Below are 22,286 nucleotides of genomic sequence, written 5' to 3' on the forward strand. Positions count from 1 at the left end.
AAAAAATGGAAAATAAATAACACATCTAAAAAGAAACCAAAAAACAATATGAAGTGGCTATGCTGAATATAACCCAGTGGGGGTGTGAGAAAGAATGTCCACAGAAAATCTTAAATGGTATATTCCTCTGGTGAGGGTAATCCCAATCGTGAGATAATCAGTGTAAGGCTTGTCTGTAGTCAACAGCAGAACTCAAGATATAAATGGGTACTCTTACCAGCTGTGATGGACCCCAAATGCCATATGACAGAGGGATCGGACAGGCTAGGGATCTTATATTATGTATATCAGATGTCGCTCAGATACTGGACACAGATGGAAGAACCCGTTCAAGGTGGTATCCTGAGCTCCTGGACCGTGAAGGCTCCAAGTACTCCCCTGTTGAATAGCCGTCTTCAACGATGTTCCGTGAGGGCTCCAGGAAATGATCATGTAAAGCAGACGGAAGGAGAAGGACTCCAATGGTGCAGGTCAAAAACCAATGAGGTTTATTAAGATTTTTGCCCCAGCTGAAGACCCCTTAGTGTCGAAAACCGGTCGGGCTAGCATTTCTTGTATCCCACATTGCTTTTATTTCATTTTTGCCTGTTCCTGTTATCACTTTTATTGATTGGTGTTTACCATCTGAACTTTTACTCTTAATAAACCTCATTGGTTTTTGACCTGCACCATTGGAGTCCTTCTCCTTCCTTCTGCTTTACATGATCATTCCCTTGATCCCTCACGGAACATTGTTGAAGACGGCTATTCAACAGGGGAGTACTTGGAGCCTTCACGGTCCAGGAGCTGAGGATACCACCTTGAACGAGTTCTTCCATCTGTGTCCAGTATCTGAGCGACATCTGATGAATACAACAACATCTGATATACATAATATAAGATCCCTAGCCTGTCTGAACCCTCTGTCGTATGGCATTTGGGGTCCATCACAGCTGGTAAGAGTACCCATTTATATCTTGAGTTCCGCTGTTGTTGACTACAGACAAGCCTTACACTGATTATCTCACGATTGGGATTACTCTCACCAGAGGAATATACCATTTAAGATTTTCTGTGGACATTCTTTCTCAAACCCCCACTGGGTTATATTCAGCATAGCCAATTCAAATTGTTTTTTGGTTTCTTTTTAGATGTGTTATTTATTTTCCATTTTTTTGTGATTTTCACTTTTTAGTAGCGCTACACTATTATATTATCAACTACCTTTTGCCGCAGATCCTTTGATAATTCTTTTGCTTTCCCCATGAATCAGAATCCAGAAACGTCAGTGCAGCACAGGATGAAAGATGCAAGGGTCTGTCAGGAGTCCAGAAACTCATTGACCTTTTATACACACACACGAATTACAAGCAAACAGATCACAGGTGAGGATGGTTACCTTTAATAGCCATTCAAACCCCTTTGTGTCAACATGTGTGCATGTTATCAAGCCAAAAACCCCAGGGTATGTAAACTTTTGATCAGGGTCATTTGGGTAGTTTTTGTTGTGCTTATGATTTAAAAAGAGTAAAAAGTTGATTAATAATAAACGGCTTCAGCCAAACACTAACCATGAGTGAAAAATGTTTTTGTGTTATTCATATTCTCCGTAAAAAAGCCAAGAAATCATAAATTTTGACAGGGTATGTAAAGTTATGAGCACAACTGTATATGAATGGGTATCATTGGATATCATGGGGAATGACTTGTCATGTGACTTTGCAGTACCAAGTCGCAGGACAAGTTGCACAAGTATGAAAGGGGCCTAAAGAAAGATATTGATGAAATTAACTTTGTCAACAGTATTGTTAAGCTGCCCACACCTATTTGGGCCCATTCACACTGTCTGCACACTAAATCACGGTGGTCTAGAGTGTGGGCAGCTGTCCATTTCAGATGCAGTGATCCACAGTGAGGTGGCAGTTTACTGCATTACAGTTCATTTCTTTTACTTGGCAACTGCATTTGAAGTGCACAAAGTAACAATCGAGCTGCTGTGCAGTGACATTCAGCATGCAGAATGACTGCATTTCATTGCAGGCAATTGCACAGCACCTCCCAGCTACATTGCAGTGTCAATAGGGCACATTGAAAACAATTGTTTCTGGCACAGAAAAACACCAGCCACAACATTAGGGTGAACAGGCCCTTACAGTTTGACTTGAAGATGGTTGAAAGATTTTAAAGCTTATTCAGCAAGCTACTGTTGCATCACATACAAGTAACAATAAATAAGGCGATAAAGGTTTAATACCGCTGTCTCCGAGCTTTAAAAAAAATAACTAAAAAATGTAATATGTAAGCCCACAAACCTTTTCATTTCTATGTATACCTATCTAAGCAAGTAGATTGTACATTTAGATTGCAACATGTAAGGCATTTCTCTTTACGTTCCCATTATGGTTTTAGTAGATTTGAATTTTTTATATACAATTGCCTGCCCATAATAGGTTTGACAACATTTAAACACATTCAATTAAACAACAAATGTTAACTATGTCACCTTATCATGATCACCATCAAAAAGCTGCAAGAAGCTGGCCTGTGTTCCGGTTGTACCCTTCACCCCTCGAAATCTGAGCTCATTTCGGGCTCGTTCTACATTGTGAAGATCCATGCACAGGTCTTGAAGCCACAGACAAGCCCGTTTTCCTACTGTAGTCAGCTGGGCTGGTCTGCAAAAACAAACATTGCATGGTTGATCACTAAATGATAATTAAAATAAAATAAATAACAAAGTAAAAAAAACATGGACAAACAGCAGGAAAAAATATCTTGGAACAGATTCAAGCGCATGGTGACAAGGGCAAAGCGCAATGTTGAATTGAAATGCAACATATGACTTCCGCATGACATAAGAGTTACAGCATAACCACCACTCCATTATAGGTGACATACCGCCTGAAGTTAGATCTCAACTGCAACCAAAACTTTTTTAGGATTGCATTAAGTAGGGGAGAAAATGAACTTCTGTCAGGTTTATTGCTGTCATTAACCCATTACTGGAGAAATGTCCCCATCAATTCCTTGCTGTGTGCCATCAAGTCGGGAAAAGAAAAACTGGAGTAACCAGGTCAAGGGAGCCCCTTTGTACTATAGAAACAGATTATATCCCTTCCTCATGAAATTGGCAATCATTTCCTGTCAAAAACAAATGGCGCACAAAATATTCCCTATTTTTTAAATAACCACCACACACACACACAGTTGTTTAAGTCATAAATCCACTGCAATTTTAAAAGCTTCACACCTGAGCGCTTTCAGCTGATAAAAAAGCTTGTAAAACTCCCAAAAAAAGGCCTGAAAAATGCCCAACAAGCAAAATCCCATTCATTTTAATGGCACCTGTTCACATCTGAGCGTTTTATCACCTGAAGCAAAACGCTTGAAAAACGCCCCAAGCTAAAAAAAACAAAAAACAAAAAAAAAAAAAAACATGAGCTTCTTTGGGGCAGATTGCAGGCATTTTTCTGCCTTTTACATTGGTGACCTGAACAAAATTGCGCCAAAATCGCGGTAAAAACTTTGAACCGTTGAGGTGTGAATGCAGCCTCTGGGTAGAGATAATTTGCATATTATCAGCTATCCAAAACATTAGTCATTTTAGACTTTTAGAACTATATCGAACTATATCATTTCAGGAAATAACCCATTCTATATTACAACTTTTTCTATTAAAATGGATATTTTATGGAATCACCATGCACTTAGTCATAGGAATATTGGCAAAATGTAAATTTGAGTGCGCTCTTCTGCTGAGTTTTTTTTTAGGGCCCTTTCACACAAGAATTCAGCCTGAATCTGTAGGTCAGTTTTTTCAGAGGGATTCAGACTGGACCATAATAGGTATGTACAGTATATAGCTGTGCGACTGTAAGCAGACTTATGCCAGGTAATGTCTGCAGAAAAGAAAAGAAAAAGGCTGCATGCTTTTCGATTTTTGCTGACATAAATGGATGTCATCCTTTTAGGTCCAATCTGAATATGTCCATTTTTAGGCAAGAATCATTTTTTATTTTTACTTTTGTCCACCTATATAATTATGTAAGCTGAATTGAAGGTGGGTGGATTCATGAGTTTTTTTTTTTTTGTTATTTTTTTAAATCTCTCAAATTTTGGGATGTGATTGATGACACTCATCAGAAAGGACTTTTATGCCTGGGTTCACACCGATGCAGTTTACCTTTGATCAATTTCTGCAGTGCTTTTTGTAGGGAAATTCATGTACACGCATTCAACGCGTTTTCATTTATGCTTTATTTTTTGGGCCAATCTGCAGATTTAAAAAAACGCAAACCGCAAAACACGTCAAAAACACACTTTTCTGCAAAGTCTCCATTGAAGTCTATCGAACCATCGTTTTGCCTTTCAAAAAAGCAGCTGCTGAAAAAAGCAGAGATGTGAACATAGAAAACCATATTAAATGGACAGTAGAACGTTTCTGCAAAAAGAACCAAAAAAAACGCACGTGTGTGAGATAAACCTAAGGCTAAAATTTTCAAAGCTTTGACACAAAGATAAAAGGATTTTTTGACTTTATGTATTCCAAGAAAATGATTATACATTAAGAGATACATAGTTAATAATTCCAGTACATAGAGTTATCCTACTGCTTTCAGAATATTGGACAATCCCAAATAAAGCTGACAGCCTAGTTTAACCCTTTCTACAACCATCATGCTCCCGTTTTGTAGCAAAGCAATAGAATGAGTGGATCATAGGAACTTAATGTACGCTATGAAAACAGGATTTCGCTGTAGGTCAAAAATACCATTTACTTAATTGTACATTAAAGGCTCAGCTTTTTTCTAAAAATAAGAATTATGTCATACTTACAAAATGGAAGGACACATGAGGGTTAACAAGGCTCCACACCCCGAAGAATTTGCAAAAATGGGATGGTTCCCCCAAGGGTTTTTTTTTTTTTTTTTTTTTTTAGCAGCAACGTAATTAAATTAATGACATTTTTTTTGGAGTTAATTAAAATCTATTATACCAAAAAATGGAATTCAAATTCACAATGAGTTTAAAATATGAGCTCTGGTTTTTTACATAAGATAAACATTCCATTATGCCTGGCAAAAATCACACAGTGGAGCCATTTGGTTCCATTACATTACAACATTGCCATCCACATGAATAGCCAAACGCATTCCAACCCCTACAGTCATGGTCTTCAAGGTGATTTTTGTGCTAGGGAGATGTATCAAAAAACTTTAAAACATTTTTGAACACTGCATCATATGCAAAACATCTCTACATCTCTAGAATCTAGGATGGAAAAGGACCTGGGGGTCCTAGTAGTCGATAGGATCAGCAATGGCATGCAATGCCAAGCTGCTGCTAACAAACCAAACAGAATATTGGCATGCATTAAAAAGGGGATTAATTCCAGAGATAAAACGATAATTCTCCCGCTCTACAAGACTCTGGTCCTGCCGCACCTAGAGTATGCTGTCCAGTCCTGGGCACCAGTCCTCAGGAAGGATGTACTGGAAATGGAGCAAGTACAATGAAGGGCAACAAAGTTAATAAAGGGTCTGGAGGATATTAGTTATGAAGAAAGGTTGCGAGCACTGAACTTATTCTCTCTGGAGAAGAGACGCTTGAGAGGGGATATGATTTCAATACTGGTGACCCCCACAATAGGGATAAAACATTTTCGCAGAAGGGAGTTTAACAATAGTCGATGCCACTCATTAAAGTTAGAAGAAAAGAGGTTTAACCTTAAACGATGAGGGTTCTTTACTGTAAGAGCGGCAAGGATGTGGAATTCCCTTCCACAGGCAGTGGTCTCAGCGGGGAGCATTGATAGTTTCAAGAAACTATTAGATAAGAACCTGAACAACCACAACATACAGGGATATACAAGGTAATACTGACATATAAATCACACGCATAGGTTGGACTTGATGGACTTGTGTCTTTTTCGATCTCACCTACTATGTAACTATATATGTGGTGATATATTTACCATTCAGAAGATGGAAAAGGAGGAATATATCTTATAACCAGGGTTTTTTAAACAAGAATTTTAGCACCAGATTTCCAAACATGTCATGCAAATTGTGAATAGATACCTTCCCATAGGCAGACATGTAGTCTTGAAACATGACTACAGCATGCCTAAAGTAACCTTTGCCACCCTCAATCAAATACATATCCCAGTTCGAGGGAGTGATTGGAATAAAATATTACTTTAGCACGAGCAAAGATGGATATTTAAATTACAGGCCACTAGTTCTCCGGGCCTGAATGAGTCCATTTCATATGCTCCCTTTCTTAAAGGATTTTCATAAGGAAAAAACAAGCTAAACTTTAATTTCCTGGTTTGAATAGATAAGATCTTTAGTTGGAAAATTAAGAAAAACAATTTGAAAATGTGACATACCCATAGCTCTTTAACCACTTCAATACCAGGCATTTCACCCCCTTCCTGCCCAGGCCAATTTTCAGCTTTCAGCGCTGTAACATTTTGAATGACAATTGAGCAGTCATGCAACACTGTACCCAAATTAAATTTTTATTATTTTTTTCCCCACAAATAGAGCTTTCTTTTGGAGGTATTTGATCACCTCTGCAGTTTTTATTTTTTGCGCTATAAACAAAAAAGGAGCGACAATTTTGAAAAAAGAAAAACCACAATATTTTTTACTTTTTGCTATAATAAAATATCCCAAAATGTTTTTTTTTAAAAAAAACAAATTTTTTCTTCAGTTTAGGCTGATATGTATTCTTCTACATATTTTTGGTAAAAAAAAAAAAATAAAAATAAAAAAAAAAATCGCAAGCGTATATTGATTGGTTTGCGCAAAATTTATAGCGCCTACAAAATAGGGGATAGATTTATGGCATTTTTATTATTTTTTTTTTTACTAGTAATAGCGGCGATCTGCGTTTATCATGACTGTGACATTACGGCTGACACATCGAACACTTTAGACACTATTTTAAGACCAGTGACATTTGTACAGCGATCAGTGCTATAAAAATGCACTGAATACTGTTTAAATGTCACTGGCAGGGAAGGAGTTAACGCTAGGGAGCAATTCAAGGGGTTGAATGTGTTACCTAGGGAGTGATTCTAACTGTGGGGGGAGGGGACTGACAAGGAGAGGAGACCGATCGGTGTTCCTATATACTAGGAACACATAATATGTCTCCTCTCCCCTGACAGGATGTGGATCTGTGTGTTTACACAGATCCACGTTCCTGTTCTGTCACCAGCAATCGCGGGTGCCCTGCGGACATCGCGGCTGCCGGGCACGCGCATCGGCTCCCGCGTAACGCGGCGGCACGCACGCGCCCCCTGTACCGTTGGGGAGCCAAGGACGTCATATGATGTCCACCAGGAGGGACAGTGTTCCTACGGATGTCATATGAAAATGGGTGGGTAGGGACGTGGTTAAAATACATTTCTAAATAGATCTTTCAACAAATAAATATAAGATTGTATAATAATATAAGCAATAAATACTGTTATATGTATTGTAATGTACCATAAATGACTAATTCTGTATTTCAATGAGAATTCCTGTATTGACCGTTGTGGTTCTCTCCGCACCCTCTGAGGTGAGTACGGGCTTCCATTCAGCTTCCTGGCACAGTGGGGAGATGTGAATTTTTTCACGATTCTCCCAATTCATACGCTCCCACCTGTTGTGCCATTCATCCATCTCAGCCACTGGGGTAGCATTTCCGAGCCGGCGGCGTCCCTTGATCACTGCTGGATGATCAAAGACAAAGCGCGCATGCGTTGCGTGTGGCGTCATGATGTCACCTAATTGCGACGAATGCCGAGGCTTCGGCCTTCCTGAACAACTAGGGAGCCATGTGGAGGCCACAATCATGGTGGAAAGGATGGGGGGAGAGGGGGAAGAGGGCACCTGCAATCAATAAGCCTGGACATTATTGAAATGCACAGCCTCCAGTGGATTTTGAGCTGATCCCAGGAGAGCTGTTGGCATATACGTACAGGAAGGATTAGAGTACAAAGTAAGTGCCGATATTGGAAACACCAGACTGGCTGATATTACCATTACATTGAATGGCTGTGATATCTCACATATCTTGGAGATTTTCTTAGCCTTTTGTTTAATATAATTTAATAAAATACAAATATTTTTCTATTCAAAACACCCTGTGCATCATTACCATACATCATGATCTCAACTGTTGGTCACAAAACCTTTTTTCCACTTGTTAAGGTAATTTTTTTTATAGTTCATTGTTCTAATTTTGTTGATTCACTACATTGTTTCGGATTCACATAACTTAATACATTTTTGTTGGGATTGTATCTACAATATTATCCCTCATTTTTTTTACACCAAGGTATATATAACCCTTTCACTATTACTTGTAAAATGATTTGTTGTACAAATATACCTCAATTTACTTATTGAGATTGTTTGAATATTATATCGCAGGTGCTTCCCATACCCCCTCCCTTTGGAGATCCAAGCGCGTGGCTACTTGTAAGCAATCTGGAGCAGGAGCTTGTCTGGAGGAGGTGGAGACAACACATGGAGATTTCAGGATCATTGTACTTAACCTTTTAAATAACTCTGGTTATAGGATATATTCCTTATTTTCCATCTTCTGAACGGTAAACATATCACCACATATATGGAGAGAGATTAGTTTAATTACCTTGCTGCTAAAAACCCCCTTGAGGAACCCATCCCATCATGTCATACTTACTTGCTCTGTGCAAAGGTTTTGCACAAAGCAGCCCCAATCCTCTTCTCGGGTCCCCTGGCAGCTCTCCTGGCCCCTCCCCCCGCTGAGTGCCTACTCAGGCGTACTTGTTCTCGAGCTCTGCTCTGTGTGTCTGAGACACACAGAATGCAGCTACCCCCCCCCCCACTCCCTCCTCGCTGGCTGTGATTGACAGCAGTGGGGGCCAATGGCTCAGGGCGTGGAGAGCTGCCCCTGCCAGGAGAACACAGATTATTGCTAGAGGCTATAGCGGCTGGGAATCATCGCATGCTAGATATTCGACATGCAGGTAATGCCCAAGTCAATTGATGGAATTACTTGGGCACAATCAGCCTGCCCATAGATGGATCAAGAGTCAGAATAAATGAGCATCTGACAAACATCAAAAAAGGATTCCCTAACCATAGTGTGTCTAGACACTTCAAAGAATTTTCACAATAGTGACCCCACACTCCGAATTGACAGGATTTCTAAACATTGGAGGGGAACACATATGAAGAGAGCAGTTTCCCAAAATGAGACTAAATGGTTGTACAAATTATGCACTATCCAGCCATATGGCATGAACATTGAGCTGGATTTGAACTGCTTCTTATCCAATGATTAGATTATCAGTGCTGCTCTCCAGGGTTTTTTTGAGACGGTTATTTCTGTATGGGACATTACTTAACCAGTTGCCGACCGCCTCGCGAAGATATACGTCGGCAGAATGGCACGGGCAGGCAAAATCACGACCTGGTGCCCAAGGCGGTCGGCTTCTGTCCGGGAGCGATCAGAAGTGAGGGGGAGGCCATCCATTCGTGCCCCCCCCCCCTCGCGATCGCTCCCAGCCAATGAAATCCTTCCTCTGCTGCTGTATAGTAAGCAGCGACAGAGGAAGTGATGTCATCTCTCCTCGGCTCGGTATTTTCCGTTCCGGCGCAGAGGAGAGAAGACATCGATGTGATTGCACAACACACACACACAGTGGAACACGCCAGGCATACTTTTCACCCCCGATCACCCCCCCCGTCACAGTGACACCAAGCAGTTTTTTGTTTTTTTTTCTGATTACTGCATTGGTGCTGCATTGGTGTCAGTTTGTGACAGTGTGGTAGGGCAGTTAGTGTTAGCCCCCTTTAGCTCTAGGGTACCCCCTAACCCCCCCTAATAAAGTTTTAACCCCTTTATCACCCCCCCCGTCGCCAGTGTCACTAAGCGATCGTTTTTCTGATCGCTGTATTAGTGTCACTGATGACGCTAGTTATGGAGGTAAATATAAAGGTTCGCCGTCAGCTTTTTATAGCGTCAGGGACCCCTATATACTACCTAATAAAGGTTTTAACCCCTTGATTGCCCCCTAGTTAACCCTTTCACCAGTGATCACCGTATAACTGTTACGGGTGACGCTGTTTAGTTAATTTTTTATAGTATCAGGGCACCCGCCGTTTATTACCTAATAAAGGTTTAGCCCCCTGATCGCCCAACGGTGATATAAGTTAGGTTTTAGGGTCAGATAGGGTCTGCGTCGCCCCAGGCAGCGTCAGGTTAGCGCCAGTACCGCTAACACCCACACACGCAGCATACACCTCCCTTAGTGGTATAGTATCTGAATGGATCAATATCTGAGTTCAAGTCCCAAGGGTTCAAAGGTGATCTAACTGAAATCTGTCAATCCTTTCCGTGTCCGGGCCGGGTGATCTAAATATCGGATTAATCCGCATCACCCCTTGCATAAAACCCCAGACTAAAGAATGTGTAGCAAGCAGTCTTTGAAATAAGACTGATAAAGCTGAAACTTGGCCCTTAATAGTACCTCAAGGCCAACTTCATCGCTACCCCTAATTGTAGAAAGGCAAGAATTCTGCCTATGATAGATCTCCAAGGGTGCCAACCCTTGGATTCACACCAGGAAACATAAGCCCTTCAGACGCTAATGCAAGAAACCAGCTTCCAGAACTAGATATTATAAAGTAAAGTAGAGATGTCTGCCCCGGAAAGCCCATGTTTCTTCAGAATGTGGGTTTCAATAGCCAAGCCGTTAAATTTAGCGTTCGTAAGATAGGATGGAATATTGGCCTTTGTGAGAGTAGGTCTGGCCGTAGTGGAAGGGACCATGGATCCTCCACTGCCTTCTTTACGATTTCTGCATACCATGACCTTCTGGGCCATGCTGGTGCTACCAGAATTACCGGCTTTCTTTCCAGCTTAATTCTGCAAAGAAGTCAAGGTAGCAACTGAATAGGGGGAAATGCATAAATCAGTGAGAACTGATCCCACGGGGTCACCAATGCATCTGTTACGCATGCGAGTGGATCCCTTGTCCTGGACACAAAGTTGACTAACTTGATGTTGAATCTGGACGCTAGAAGATCTACATCCGGAGTCCTCCATCTTTGGCAAACAGCCCGAAAAATGTCAGGGTGAAGAGACTATTTCCCTGGGAATAACTGCTGGTGACTCAAGTAGTCCACCTGCCAATTCTCCATTCCCGGAATGAAGATTGCCGATAGGCACAGAATATTATTTTCTGCCCAAGTTATAATATGGTTCACCTCTGTCTGCGGTGCAAGACTCTTGGTGCCCCCTTGGTGATTGATATAGGCCACCGCTGTAGCATTGTCGGATTGGATCCTGACAGGACAATCCCGTAACCTGGAAGTCCAGGCCTCTTCAGAGCCAGACGCACTGCCCAAATCTCTAGGATATTGATGGGCAAGGCTCTATCGGTTCTTGACCACTGTCCTTGGACAGTTGTCTTCCCTAGTACTGTTCCCCAGCCAGAAAGGCTGGTGTCTGTTACCACTTTCCAGATAACTGGTCTGAAGGATTTTCCTTTCAGCAGATTTTGGGTTAGTAACTACCAATTGAGGCTTTGGGACACCCGCATTGGCAAGTCTAAAGCTTGGATCGTTTTGTTCCAAGCAGATAGAATACTGTTTTGCAACAGTCTCGAATGGAACTGGGCATAGGGAACTGCATTGAATGAAGGCGACTGGAGGGATATACTTTCAACCTGACCATCCACACCAGCTCTTATGGTGTTGATTTTTGTCTGAGGCAAGAACACCTTTTTCTGGGCTGTATCTATGATCAGACCCAAATACTCTAGCTTATTTAGCTGTATTAAGGAAGACTTCTCTAGGTCGAGAATGCAACCCAGACTTTTCAGGTAATTGGTTGTAATGCGTACACTTTGCTCCAAACGAGCCACCGATTGGTCTGTTAGCAATAGATAGTTTAGGTACACCAAAACTGTTATGCCCTGTGCCCTTAACCTGGCTAGAGGTGGGGCCAGTACCTTTGTGAACACCCGGGGTGCTGTGGCTAGCCCGAAGGACAAGGCTACAAACTGAAAGTGCTGCAGTTCTACTTCGAACAGCAGAAACCTTTGGTGAGCGGGAAATATACGGACATGCAGATATCCCTGATGCCTATATCCTCCTTGTAGGATAGAAACTACTGACCTGATCGACTCCTTGCGAAAGGAGCAGATTTTAAGGAACGGATTTAGATTTTTTAGATCTAGAATGGGTCTGACATCTCCATTCGGTTTTGGTACCGTAAATAGGTTTGAATAAAACCCCAAACCTTGCTCTTCTGTGGGGATCTGCATGATCACCCCCTGAGCTAGTAATCATTCTAATACCCGAAACAGAGATTGCCTTTTCCCTGGATCTTTTGACTGCAAAAGAGTACTCTTCCCACTAGAAATCGTTTGGATGTATTTATCCAAATCATCTCCAAATAGTCGATCCCCATGAAAAGGGAAACTAGTCAGAAGCCTTTTGCAAGGTGCTTCGCTGACTAATTTTTTAACCACAGGGTCCTACACATGTGTACTAGCACAAGCGCAAGGCAGGACACCTGGTGAATAGTCTTTAATGGCGTCTATGGCAAAACATAGCACCCTTGGTAGTTTGGCCAAATCGCAGGCCTGTTGTGCAGGGACCTCTTTAAGGGCCTGTCTAAACTGGTCCCTTAGGGACTGACAGATGCCTATTGCCGCAACTGCAGGCTGAGTAACCGCACCTGCCAAAGAAAAAAAAGAGGATTTTAAAAGAAATTACAATCTTTTATCAGTTGGATCTTTAAGCATTTGTGCATTGTCTACTGGGCAAGTTAGACTATTATTCACACTGGAAATCGCAGCGTCAACTGCTGGTACCTTCCATCTTTTGGTGAATTTCTCCTCCATGGGATAGAGTGCTATGAATTTCTTTAGAGGGAGAAAATGCTTATCTGGGTGATCCCATTCAGTATAAATAAGCTTTTCTAATAATGCAGGTACAGTTAACGCATGAAAAGGCTGTGAAAGTTTAAAGGAACCTAAAGAAGAAACAGAACTATCACGTATACAGGGGCTGAAATGTGAGCAGTTGCACCACCAATTGGTCCCAATGACTCACCCTGGCTTTTCCATATCTGGTATCTCAGGCAAGGATGACAGTTTGGAGACACAACTGGAATTCCCAGCGCCTGGGGTGAAATTCTGGTACATTTGGGGTGTCTTTTTTGGGAGCCATAGTGCTGAGCACAAAAAAACAGAGGCACTAAGTAAATGCACAACTCGCTGAGCAAAACAGTCTAGCAAAAGACAATGCTAATAAAGTTCAGCTTTAGTGTGGTTATAAATATTATTTCCCGTACTGGAAATGCCTGCATCAATCTTACGTGCCCCCAGCGCTCCTGTGTCCTGTGCAGCTGTTAGCTGTGAGCGTCTGTCTCCTGTCCCCAGCGCCGTGTGCTCCTCGTGTACTTACGTCCCGTACATGGCGTCACACCTTAGCCACGCCCCCTCCGTCAATAAACACCCCCCCCCCCCCCCCCCCCGTTTTAATTAGCCCTAGTCCACACACGCGGACGGCATTAATACACTCCTTGAGTGAGAGGAGAGGCAAGGAAGGGCTGGGCGGTGGGAAGTTTAAAAACTTTCTGTAGGGGAATAAAAGAATAAACTCATATGAAAAGCCGCTGCCCGGGGAGGGGGGGAAATACAAGCTACAGTTGTACCTCCCTCCCACAGGGGGAAATGTTCTAGAGGAGGATCACCCTGGCTTGCTGAGACCACACATGTGCTGTTTAGCTGGGACTTCTGTGCTGACTGAGAAGCAACGTACTAAGGCAGTGATGGTGAACTGCAGATGTTTTGGCACTCCAGATGTTTTGGAACTACATTTCCCATGATGCTCATGCACTCTGCAGTGTAGCTGATCATGGGAAATGTAGTTCCAAAACATTTGGGGTGCCAAGGTGCAGTTCCTAGGCTTCTTCCCTTACCTTTTCCTCGCTGCAGGATACTGCTGTGACAGACAGATCCAAACTTTACCCATCACGGCAGGCTGCGTAAGCAAATCTTCAAGGACCAGGTCCCTGTTATAGGGTGTCCACTTCCTTGGATCTGTATAGCACCATGCCAGGAAAAACTTTAGGTAATGTGAGCATGACCAAAGCACTGGGTCCTGGGGTCCAGCCCTTCAAGGAGAGGCGTTACAGGAAACACCTTGTTCTTATGCGAGGCCCAGGTACCATCCACCTTGGCCTTAGTGGCAACTTGGAAGGATCCGGTCTATGGAGGCTGTTTAAATCCAGCAGTGATCCCTCCAGCTTGGAGCTCTTCAGAGCACATCTTCACTCGTGACCAACACCTTTAGACACTGGCGAAAAAAACTGAGGTACTCCTGGAAGGAGGAGGGGTTATATAGGGGAGTGAACTTCCTGTATTGAGTATACCAGTGTCCATCACCTGAAGGTGCCTATATACCAATTAAGTTATAACTATGGCTCTGTGTCCCATGATGTACGATAAAGAAATGAATATACCCCACATCAAAAACTACTACAGCTAGTATTTTGTATGACCTTTATGATTTGTAAGGACAGCACCAAGTCTTCTAGGCATGGAATGAACAAGTTGACGACATATTGCAACACCTATCTTTTTCCATTCTTCAAGAACAACCTCTTTTAGATGCTGGAGAGTGATGATCAACTTGTCTCTTCAGAATTCTCCATAGGTGTTCAGTTGGGTTCAGATCAGGAGACATAAAGTACTTGGTCACTGAATCAGTTTCACCCTGTTTTCAGAAATGCAATAGTGGCCTTAGATGTGTGTTCTGAGAGTCCCAGTAGTCTTTTTCAGCATGGGCCCTGGCAAATTCTAGACGGAAACCCATGCATACCATATGTCTGCAGTGCTTGCTGTATGACAGACTTGCTGTCTGCCATGGTCCTTTAACATCTGGCCATCAGCAACGTTGGCAAATTTCCTGGAACACCCCTGGGTGTAGGGACCATTCCCCCAAGCAGATCTGCTGGCGGCTGAGATAATCTGCCTTCGAGTTCTCTACTCACGGGATATGGACTGTCGATATTATTGGCACATGTCCCTCTGCCCAGGCTAGTATGTGGTTCACCTCCTTCAGAGCTGAACGACTCCTGATACTGCCTTAGTGGTTTATATAGGCCACTGCAGTGGCATTGTAGGACTGAACCCTGATAGGGCATTCCTGAAGTTCCACCGTCCATGACAGTAGGGCCAGTCGTACTGTCCATAATTCTAGGACGTTGATGGGCTGGATCTGTTCTGTCCGATATTCCCTTGAGCTGTGAGCTCCTCTAGGGTCGCACCCCAGCCTGAGAGACTGGCATGTGTAGTCAGTACCCTCCAAGTTACCGTGAGGAAGAATCTTCCCTTTCGCAGGTTCTAATCCTGGAACCACCAGTTTAGGCTTAAGCATGCCCGAGGAGATAAGAACATTGGATAATCCAGGGCTTGTCCTCTTGTTCCAAGCCAACAAGATGTCTTGTTGTAGAGGCCTGGAATGGAACTGGGCATAGGGAACCGCCTCGAAGGAGGATACCATCCTCCCTAGAAGACTCATACAAAGCCAAATGGAGGGTTGTCTGTTGCCCCTTATCTGACATACCTGATTCTTCTGTAATGAGCGATCTCTGAGCAGGAGGTCACTCAGATACCCAAGCACCAGGATTCCTTGGGCCCTTAAAAAGACCCAGTACTGGTGCTAGGACCTTTGTGAACACCAGGGGAGCTGTAGCAAGCCCATAGGATAGAGCCACAAACTGAAAATTATGTTCCTCTACTGCAAATCGCAGGAACATCTGATGAGGCTGAAAAAGATAGGTACGTGTAAAATACGCATCTTTTATATCTATGGAGGCTAAAAAAATCTTCCATCTAGAGAGCGAGGCTACAATTGAGCAGACAGACTCCATCGGAAAGGACTGGATTAGTAGATGCTGGTTCAGGGATCTTAGGTCCAAAAATGGGCCTTGTGACCCAGTTTGGTTTTTAAACCGAAAAAGAGGTTCGCTCGTCGGATACAGGAACCTGTACAATCACTCCTTGATGTAATGCCTGAAGCAATAAGTCTCTTTTTGGAGGATCCAAGGGAATGCTGGATCTTAAAAAGCTGAGGGGGAACCCCCCCGCAACTTCAGCTTGTAACCACGGGGGGGTGACCCACTCATCCTGAATTATCTTCTCCAAATGTCTGCAAAGTGCAGCAGCCTTCCCCCCAGGCGTCCACTCAAAAGGAGGGCTTGGTGCTGGGTTTATAAGAATTTTGGACCCAGGGCTTTTTCTGGTCCTGGCCTTGCGGCTTGCCCCTGGACCTAGTACCCTGTGGGTGGCTGAACTGCCGTGGCGCCGAGACATTTGAGAAAGCAGTCCCTGAGGTTTTAAATAAGGGACGCCTGGTGCTTTTCTTCACAGAAAGTAGAGAACTCTTGCCTCCGGAAATCTTTTGGATATATTCGTCCAAATGATCACCATATAAAGGTTCCCCATGAAAAGGGAAACCTACCAATAACTTTTCCCAAGGAAGCTTGGCTGACTAGTTCTTAAGCCACAAAAGTCTGTGCGTATGTACAGACAAGAGAGCCAAACAAGAAACTTGCTGTATTGAATCCTTTTAAAGGCGTCAACAGCTAAACACAGTGCTCGAGGAAAATTGGTCTTATTTTCAGGCAGATCATCCTCCTGGTTAGGCCTATCAGGGCGTTGACTTGATCCCTTATGGAATGGCAGATACCAATTGCTGCAACAGCTGGCTGAATAGCTAAACTGGCCAAAGAAAAGGAAGCCTTTAATAAGGACTCCAATTTCTTGTCAACAGGGTCTTTCAAGCCCTGTGCGTTATCTACCGGACAAGTCAAGTTCTTGTTTAAAGCGGAGCGCCGCCGAAAATTTTTTTTTTAAAAGTCAGCAGCTACAAATACTGCAGCTGCTGACTTTTAAAACATGGACACTTACCTGTCCAGGGCGCCCGCGATGTCGGCACCCGAGGCCAAAGCGTCTCTCCATCCTCGGGTGCTGCCGCCTCCATCTTCGGTAAGGGAATCAGGAAGTGAAGCCGTGCGGCTTCACTTCCCGGTTCCCTACTGCGCATGCGCGAGTCGCGCAGCGCAATACGGATGGTCCCTTCTGCCTCTGGGACCCATGTGTTTCCCAGCAGGCAGCGGGGAGGGAGCAGGAAGTGGCGTAAATAACCGCAGATTCTGCGGCTATCTATGCCGGAAGTGGGTACAGATACCTGTAATATACAGGTATCTGTACCCCCCTCCCCCCTGAAAGGTGCCAACTGTGTCACCGGAGGGGGGGAGGAATCTGATGAGTGGAAGTTTCACTTTTGGGTGGAATTCCACTTTAAGGAAGAGACTGCTGCATCTACAGCTGGCACGCTCCCTTTAACAAACATTTCATCTATGGGATATAAAAAGGGAAAACCTCTTAAAAGGAACAAAAACCTGTCAGGATGTTCCCATCAGCATACACCGCCTGTTCCAACAGGGGGTGTAGGGGGAAAGCCTGTGCGGCCCGAAGAGGCCTCAGGGATCCCAAGAGGACCGGGGGTGGGCGCTCAGTCACCTCTGCAAGAGGCAACTTAAAGGAAGAACGAACCATTTCGGTCAGTCAGGATGAAAAGCCTCTGCGATTGAGAGGCAGACATCAACTGGATATCTTTTTGTCCAGATTGCTCGGAAGCAGACTCATCCGCCAGGCCCTCCACAGAATCCCAAGTTTTAGCTCTTCCCCATTCTCAACCCATTCCTGCTCCAAACTAAGAGGCTCCAGGGAGGGGGGGATCTGTCACGCTTCTTGCCACCGTGTGGGATGGAGGCAATCCTGCCATTAATCCTGTGCTCTAACCCGGCTAAGGCCGAGGACAGTTCATACTTGGTGATAAAGGGTGAAGCAGCAGCGTTGACTGTAGGCACAATACCAGATGGGCGCAACGGCTCAGATTGGCTGGAAGCCTCTGGTCCTTCAGGGGATACAACACTAGGGATACGACTAGGTTCATCAGGAACTACTGACGACATAGGATTGCCCTTCCCTGTAGTATTGATCCCACTCGTCTTTTTTGAAGACATTTACTAGCCACAAAAAGAGTACTTGGGTGTGGTATAAAAAAACACCTCAGAAGGGAGACCTTTTAATAGAGCTCACCAAGCCCCTATGCAACAATCCTGCTAAGCACCTTAGCCTACCAAGCAACACTTGGTGACTCACGTGACCTGGGCAAGGAAAAATGAACCGCTGCAAGTGCCTGTACAGAGTCTGCTCTGTGTCCCACAGCTGCCCTCTGATAGCACCGGATGCTTGGCATATACAGCTTAAATAAGCTGGTTGTGCGCCGGAATGTTCTCTGCATGCGTGCGCATGTACGCGGTGTCCCGCGAATGGGCATGGCTGTATTCGCGTGCCCAGATAAAGGCTAGCAGCGGCTCTTTTGCAAATGCACATGCGCCATGGCCACCAAACAAACTGCTGAGCACAGTGGTACTTTTGTGAACGCACGCGTGCCATGGCGAACCAAGGCGAAATGGCGCACAGTCATGCGCCATCATACAGGTAAGAAACAGCCAGACACAAGCAAAAAAAAAAAATACACTTTGCAAACACCCACAGCTAGTCCAAAACTCCCCTCGTATGGTCACCACACACAGGTGTCCAGCCTCTAGCTAGCTTGACTGATTGTTACAATCACTGGGAAACCCCACAATAATAAATAAAGGGGTTTCACTTACCCGTCCAGGCGCAGGGCAGCTTAGAAACTAAGAGCCCAAACTTCACCCATCACAGCGGGTTCCTGTCACTTGAGGACCTTCAAGGACTGGGTACCCATTTCATGTTTAGGGTCCACTCCCTTGGACCTGTACAGCACCCTGCAGGAATGTCTTAGCGCTGTGGTGTCCAGGATTCCACTTTGCAGGGTCCAGCGCCCGGAGGCCACATTACAGGCAAAACCTCGCAGGATCTCGTATCTTCTTTGCGAGGCTCGGGTACTATTTATCCAAGCATATAAAGCCTTTGTCAAATGGATCCAATCGGTCAATCCCTTAATTCATTTAAGAACAGTTTGTGGGACTAGAGACCTGGAACTCAGAGAGCTCAAACAAGCCGTGCCATCCACCTTGTAGACACTGGTAAAAAACTGAAGTGCTTCCTGTGTGGGAAGGGTTATGTAGGGGATCACTTCCTGTCTAAAGACCTCTGGTCTACCAGTGTCCATTCACCTGGAGATTAATAGCAGGTAATGATTATTAGCCTGACTCTGTGTCCCACGATGTATGAAAAATAAATACCAGGTGAAAATGCCTTGACTGTATTGCCTGCGAATAGGGTAATAGCAAATCATGAGGCACTCGATAATTGCAGCTTAAAGAATGCACTAAGCCAACAGTATTTCATGAATCACCCCGTAAAAATAACATGCAATACCTGAGATAGACCTATGTCGAGGCATGGGATAAAATAGAACCTCTTAGTTATGCAAGAACAAATAATTATATATATTAGGAGAGAAAGCCATCTAGCAAGTCTCCTAATGTACAAAAGGACTTTTCCCCATTTGATGGTATAGGTTTATCGATCTTTCAGTGGGGGTAAAGAAAAAAAAAATCTTCCCCTCAAAAAGTACGGCCAGAGAGCAGCTAACAGGCTCAGCCAACTGGCAACTGGCGGTAGATGTGAATAGAAAACAGGTGTAGATATGGCGCTGCTCTAGTGGAGTAGATTTTGATGGTAGGCCACCGTGCTGTGCCTTATGTGATAATCTGTGTTAGACATGGAGGCTAAATAATTTAAATAATATATACTAACTGGCGAGAGCCTAAAATATTGTGTATGTGAACATAAGGTGGCTTGTGGTGTCTTAGTAGCAATAAGGCTAGTTCAAAACATGAAAGGTGGTGTGGATTACACTTCTTAGATGTTAATCCTAAGTGTAAAATGTTAATTACGCAAATGGAAGGCCGCAATCCTATATCACATACCGTTGCGCCAATAACTGACAAAGGGCAAAAAGTGCTTACTAGTCACAAATATACATATATGCTAGTGTGGCATCTATTAATTAACAAAGTGACTTGTGCTTAAATGTTAATCATAAGTGTAATTTTTTACAAGGGGAAAGTCGCAATCCTGTGTCGCATACCATTACATTTATAAATAACCAAGTGCAAAAAGTGCTTATTGTTCAAAAATATATGTGTTAATTTGACATCTATTAGTTAACAAAGTGACTTGTGCTTCAAAAACCCAGTACTTGCTGGAAAAGATAATTTTGTTTTATTAAAAGTCTTTTTATATATGGCTCAAAAGGGTTACTCCTGTTAGTGGGTCCTGAGGACAGGCATTGCCACTGCTCTAGGGTCTCGCACAGGGCAGATACCACACTCCCCAGTCTACACACACAGAACTGGTTCCAGGATGGAGTGTCCTCAGGACCCACTAACAGGAGTACCAGAGGAGTACTGGAAGTGACGCCACATAGAAACAAGTTTGGCTCTCGTGGAATTTCGCCGATACACGTTTTTTAAAATTCGGTAAGCAACATTTAAAGCACGGACCGGGGACATCCAGGGCTGCTACACAGTGGCAGATACTGTGACTGCCTATACCCTTGCAGGGGTGAGGTTATCCGGTGAGTGCAAGCATAATAAGAGCACGGTTAAGAAGCCCCATCACTAAGCCAGCACCTGGATAAGAAGTTGTTTAAAACAGCATTATCTTCCAATGAGGACCTAACCCTTTTGAGCCATATATAAAAAGACTTTTAATGAAATGAAATAATCGTTTCCAGCAAGTACTGGGTTTTTGAAGCACAAGTCACTTTGTTAAATTAATTTTCTAAGCACAAGTCACTTAATTAATAGATGTCAAATTAACACATATTTTTGAACAATAAGCACTTTTTGCAACTGGTTATTTATAAATGTAATGGCATGCGACATAGGATTGCGACTTTCCCCTTGTAAAAAATTTCACTTATGATTAATATTTAATCATCACCACTTACTATATTTGTGACTAGTAAGCACTTTTTGCCCTTTGTCAGTTACTGGCGCAACGGTATGCGATATAGGATTGCGGCCTTTTGCGTAATTAACATTTTACACCTACGATTAACATCTAAGAAGTGTAGTCCACACCACCTTTGGCTAAAACTATATATAGGAACATCTTTTAGGATTAAAGAAACTACATTGGCAAATAGTCGTCAGAGGCTGTAGCACAACGTAAATTAAATGCAAACTGGGCTTTAAAGGCTATAACACATGTTGGGTCTTATATATCTTATTTTGTATTTTCCATCAAATTTAAGTTTATTCATTCACATATGTTTTGAACTAGCCTAATTGCTAATAAGACACCACAAGCCACCTTATGTTCACATACACAATATTTTAGGCTCTCGCCAGTTAGTATATATAATTTAAATTATTTAGCCTCCATATCTAACCCAGGTTATCACATAAGGCACGACACGGTGGCCTACCATCAAAATTTATTCCACTAGAGCAGCGCCATATCTACACCTGTTATCTATTCACATTTTAGTACATTCCACTCAGGTGGAATTGTACCTGTAGAGGCAGCAGCTCTCTATATATTTTAATTGTACCCTTATCCATTGCGCGGACTCACCTTACATATTTCATAACTGGCGGTAGATAGTTGAAAAATCAAAAGAAAGAAAAGAGAAAAAGTAGGAAGAAGATAAGCCCAGGCCACCACCGGTAGGTTAGACAGAATTTTCTATAGGTCCAGAAAGCAGGAAGGTGTGCTCATCGCTGGAAACGGATCCAACCAAGGCTACAAAGTCTTGAGCAAAACATTTAATGGAATCCCATATCGTAAGTGGGGCAAGATAGGGTTTAGAGGCCTAGGACGAAGTTGAGCAGTCAGCCACAGAAGTGACGACAGTGGGACTGGGTCCACATCTACCAGGTCTATATATGTCCAAAGACTCTCCAGCATATAGCTGTATCAAGGGTACAATTTGTGCCACTTTATAACAGTACAGCAGGTTTGGAACTCCCAAACCCCTACACGCTTCAGTTTGTATAGCACTTCCTGATTCAATCTTGGCCTGGTTGATCCCCAAATTTTCCCCTAGTACCCGCATCGCCGTAAACTTCTCATCTGTCAACGTACTATGCACCCGTTGCTTCACCTCCTCGAAAGAGGAGAAGTGTTTTCCACGCCTTCACAATGGTTTGTTTAGTAGCCATAAAAACCATGTGTTGCCAAGACACGTTCTCGTTTCGCTAACTCCAGTATAGGCCTTATGAAGTAA

At 43.3% G+C, this 22,286-nt stretch overlaps 1 protein-coding gene across 1 annotated transcript in view; it reads right to left on the reverse strand.

Annotated features, from left to right (window-relative positions):
• ADSL (adenylosuccinate lyase) overlaps nt 1-22,286 on the reverse strand; it is a 700,044-nt gene that overhangs the window by 435,262 nt on the left and 242,496 nt on the right. Inside the window, exon 5 of the mRNA XM_073592652.1 lies at nt 2,483-2,654. Coding sequence (XP_073448753.1) covers nt 2,483-2,654 — 172 coding nt within the window. The remainder of the gene's footprint in view (nt 1-2,482; nt 2,655-22,286) is intronic.

Source organism: Aquarana catesbeiana, linkage group LG07, assembly GCF_042186555.1.
Source record: "Aquarana catesbeiana isolate 2022-GZ linkage group LG07, ASM4218655v1, whole genome shotgun sequence".
In the NCBI taxonomy this organism is placed as follows: domain Eukaryota; kingdom Metazoa; phylum Chordata; class Amphibia; order Anura; family Ranidae; genus Aquarana; species Aquarana catesbeiana.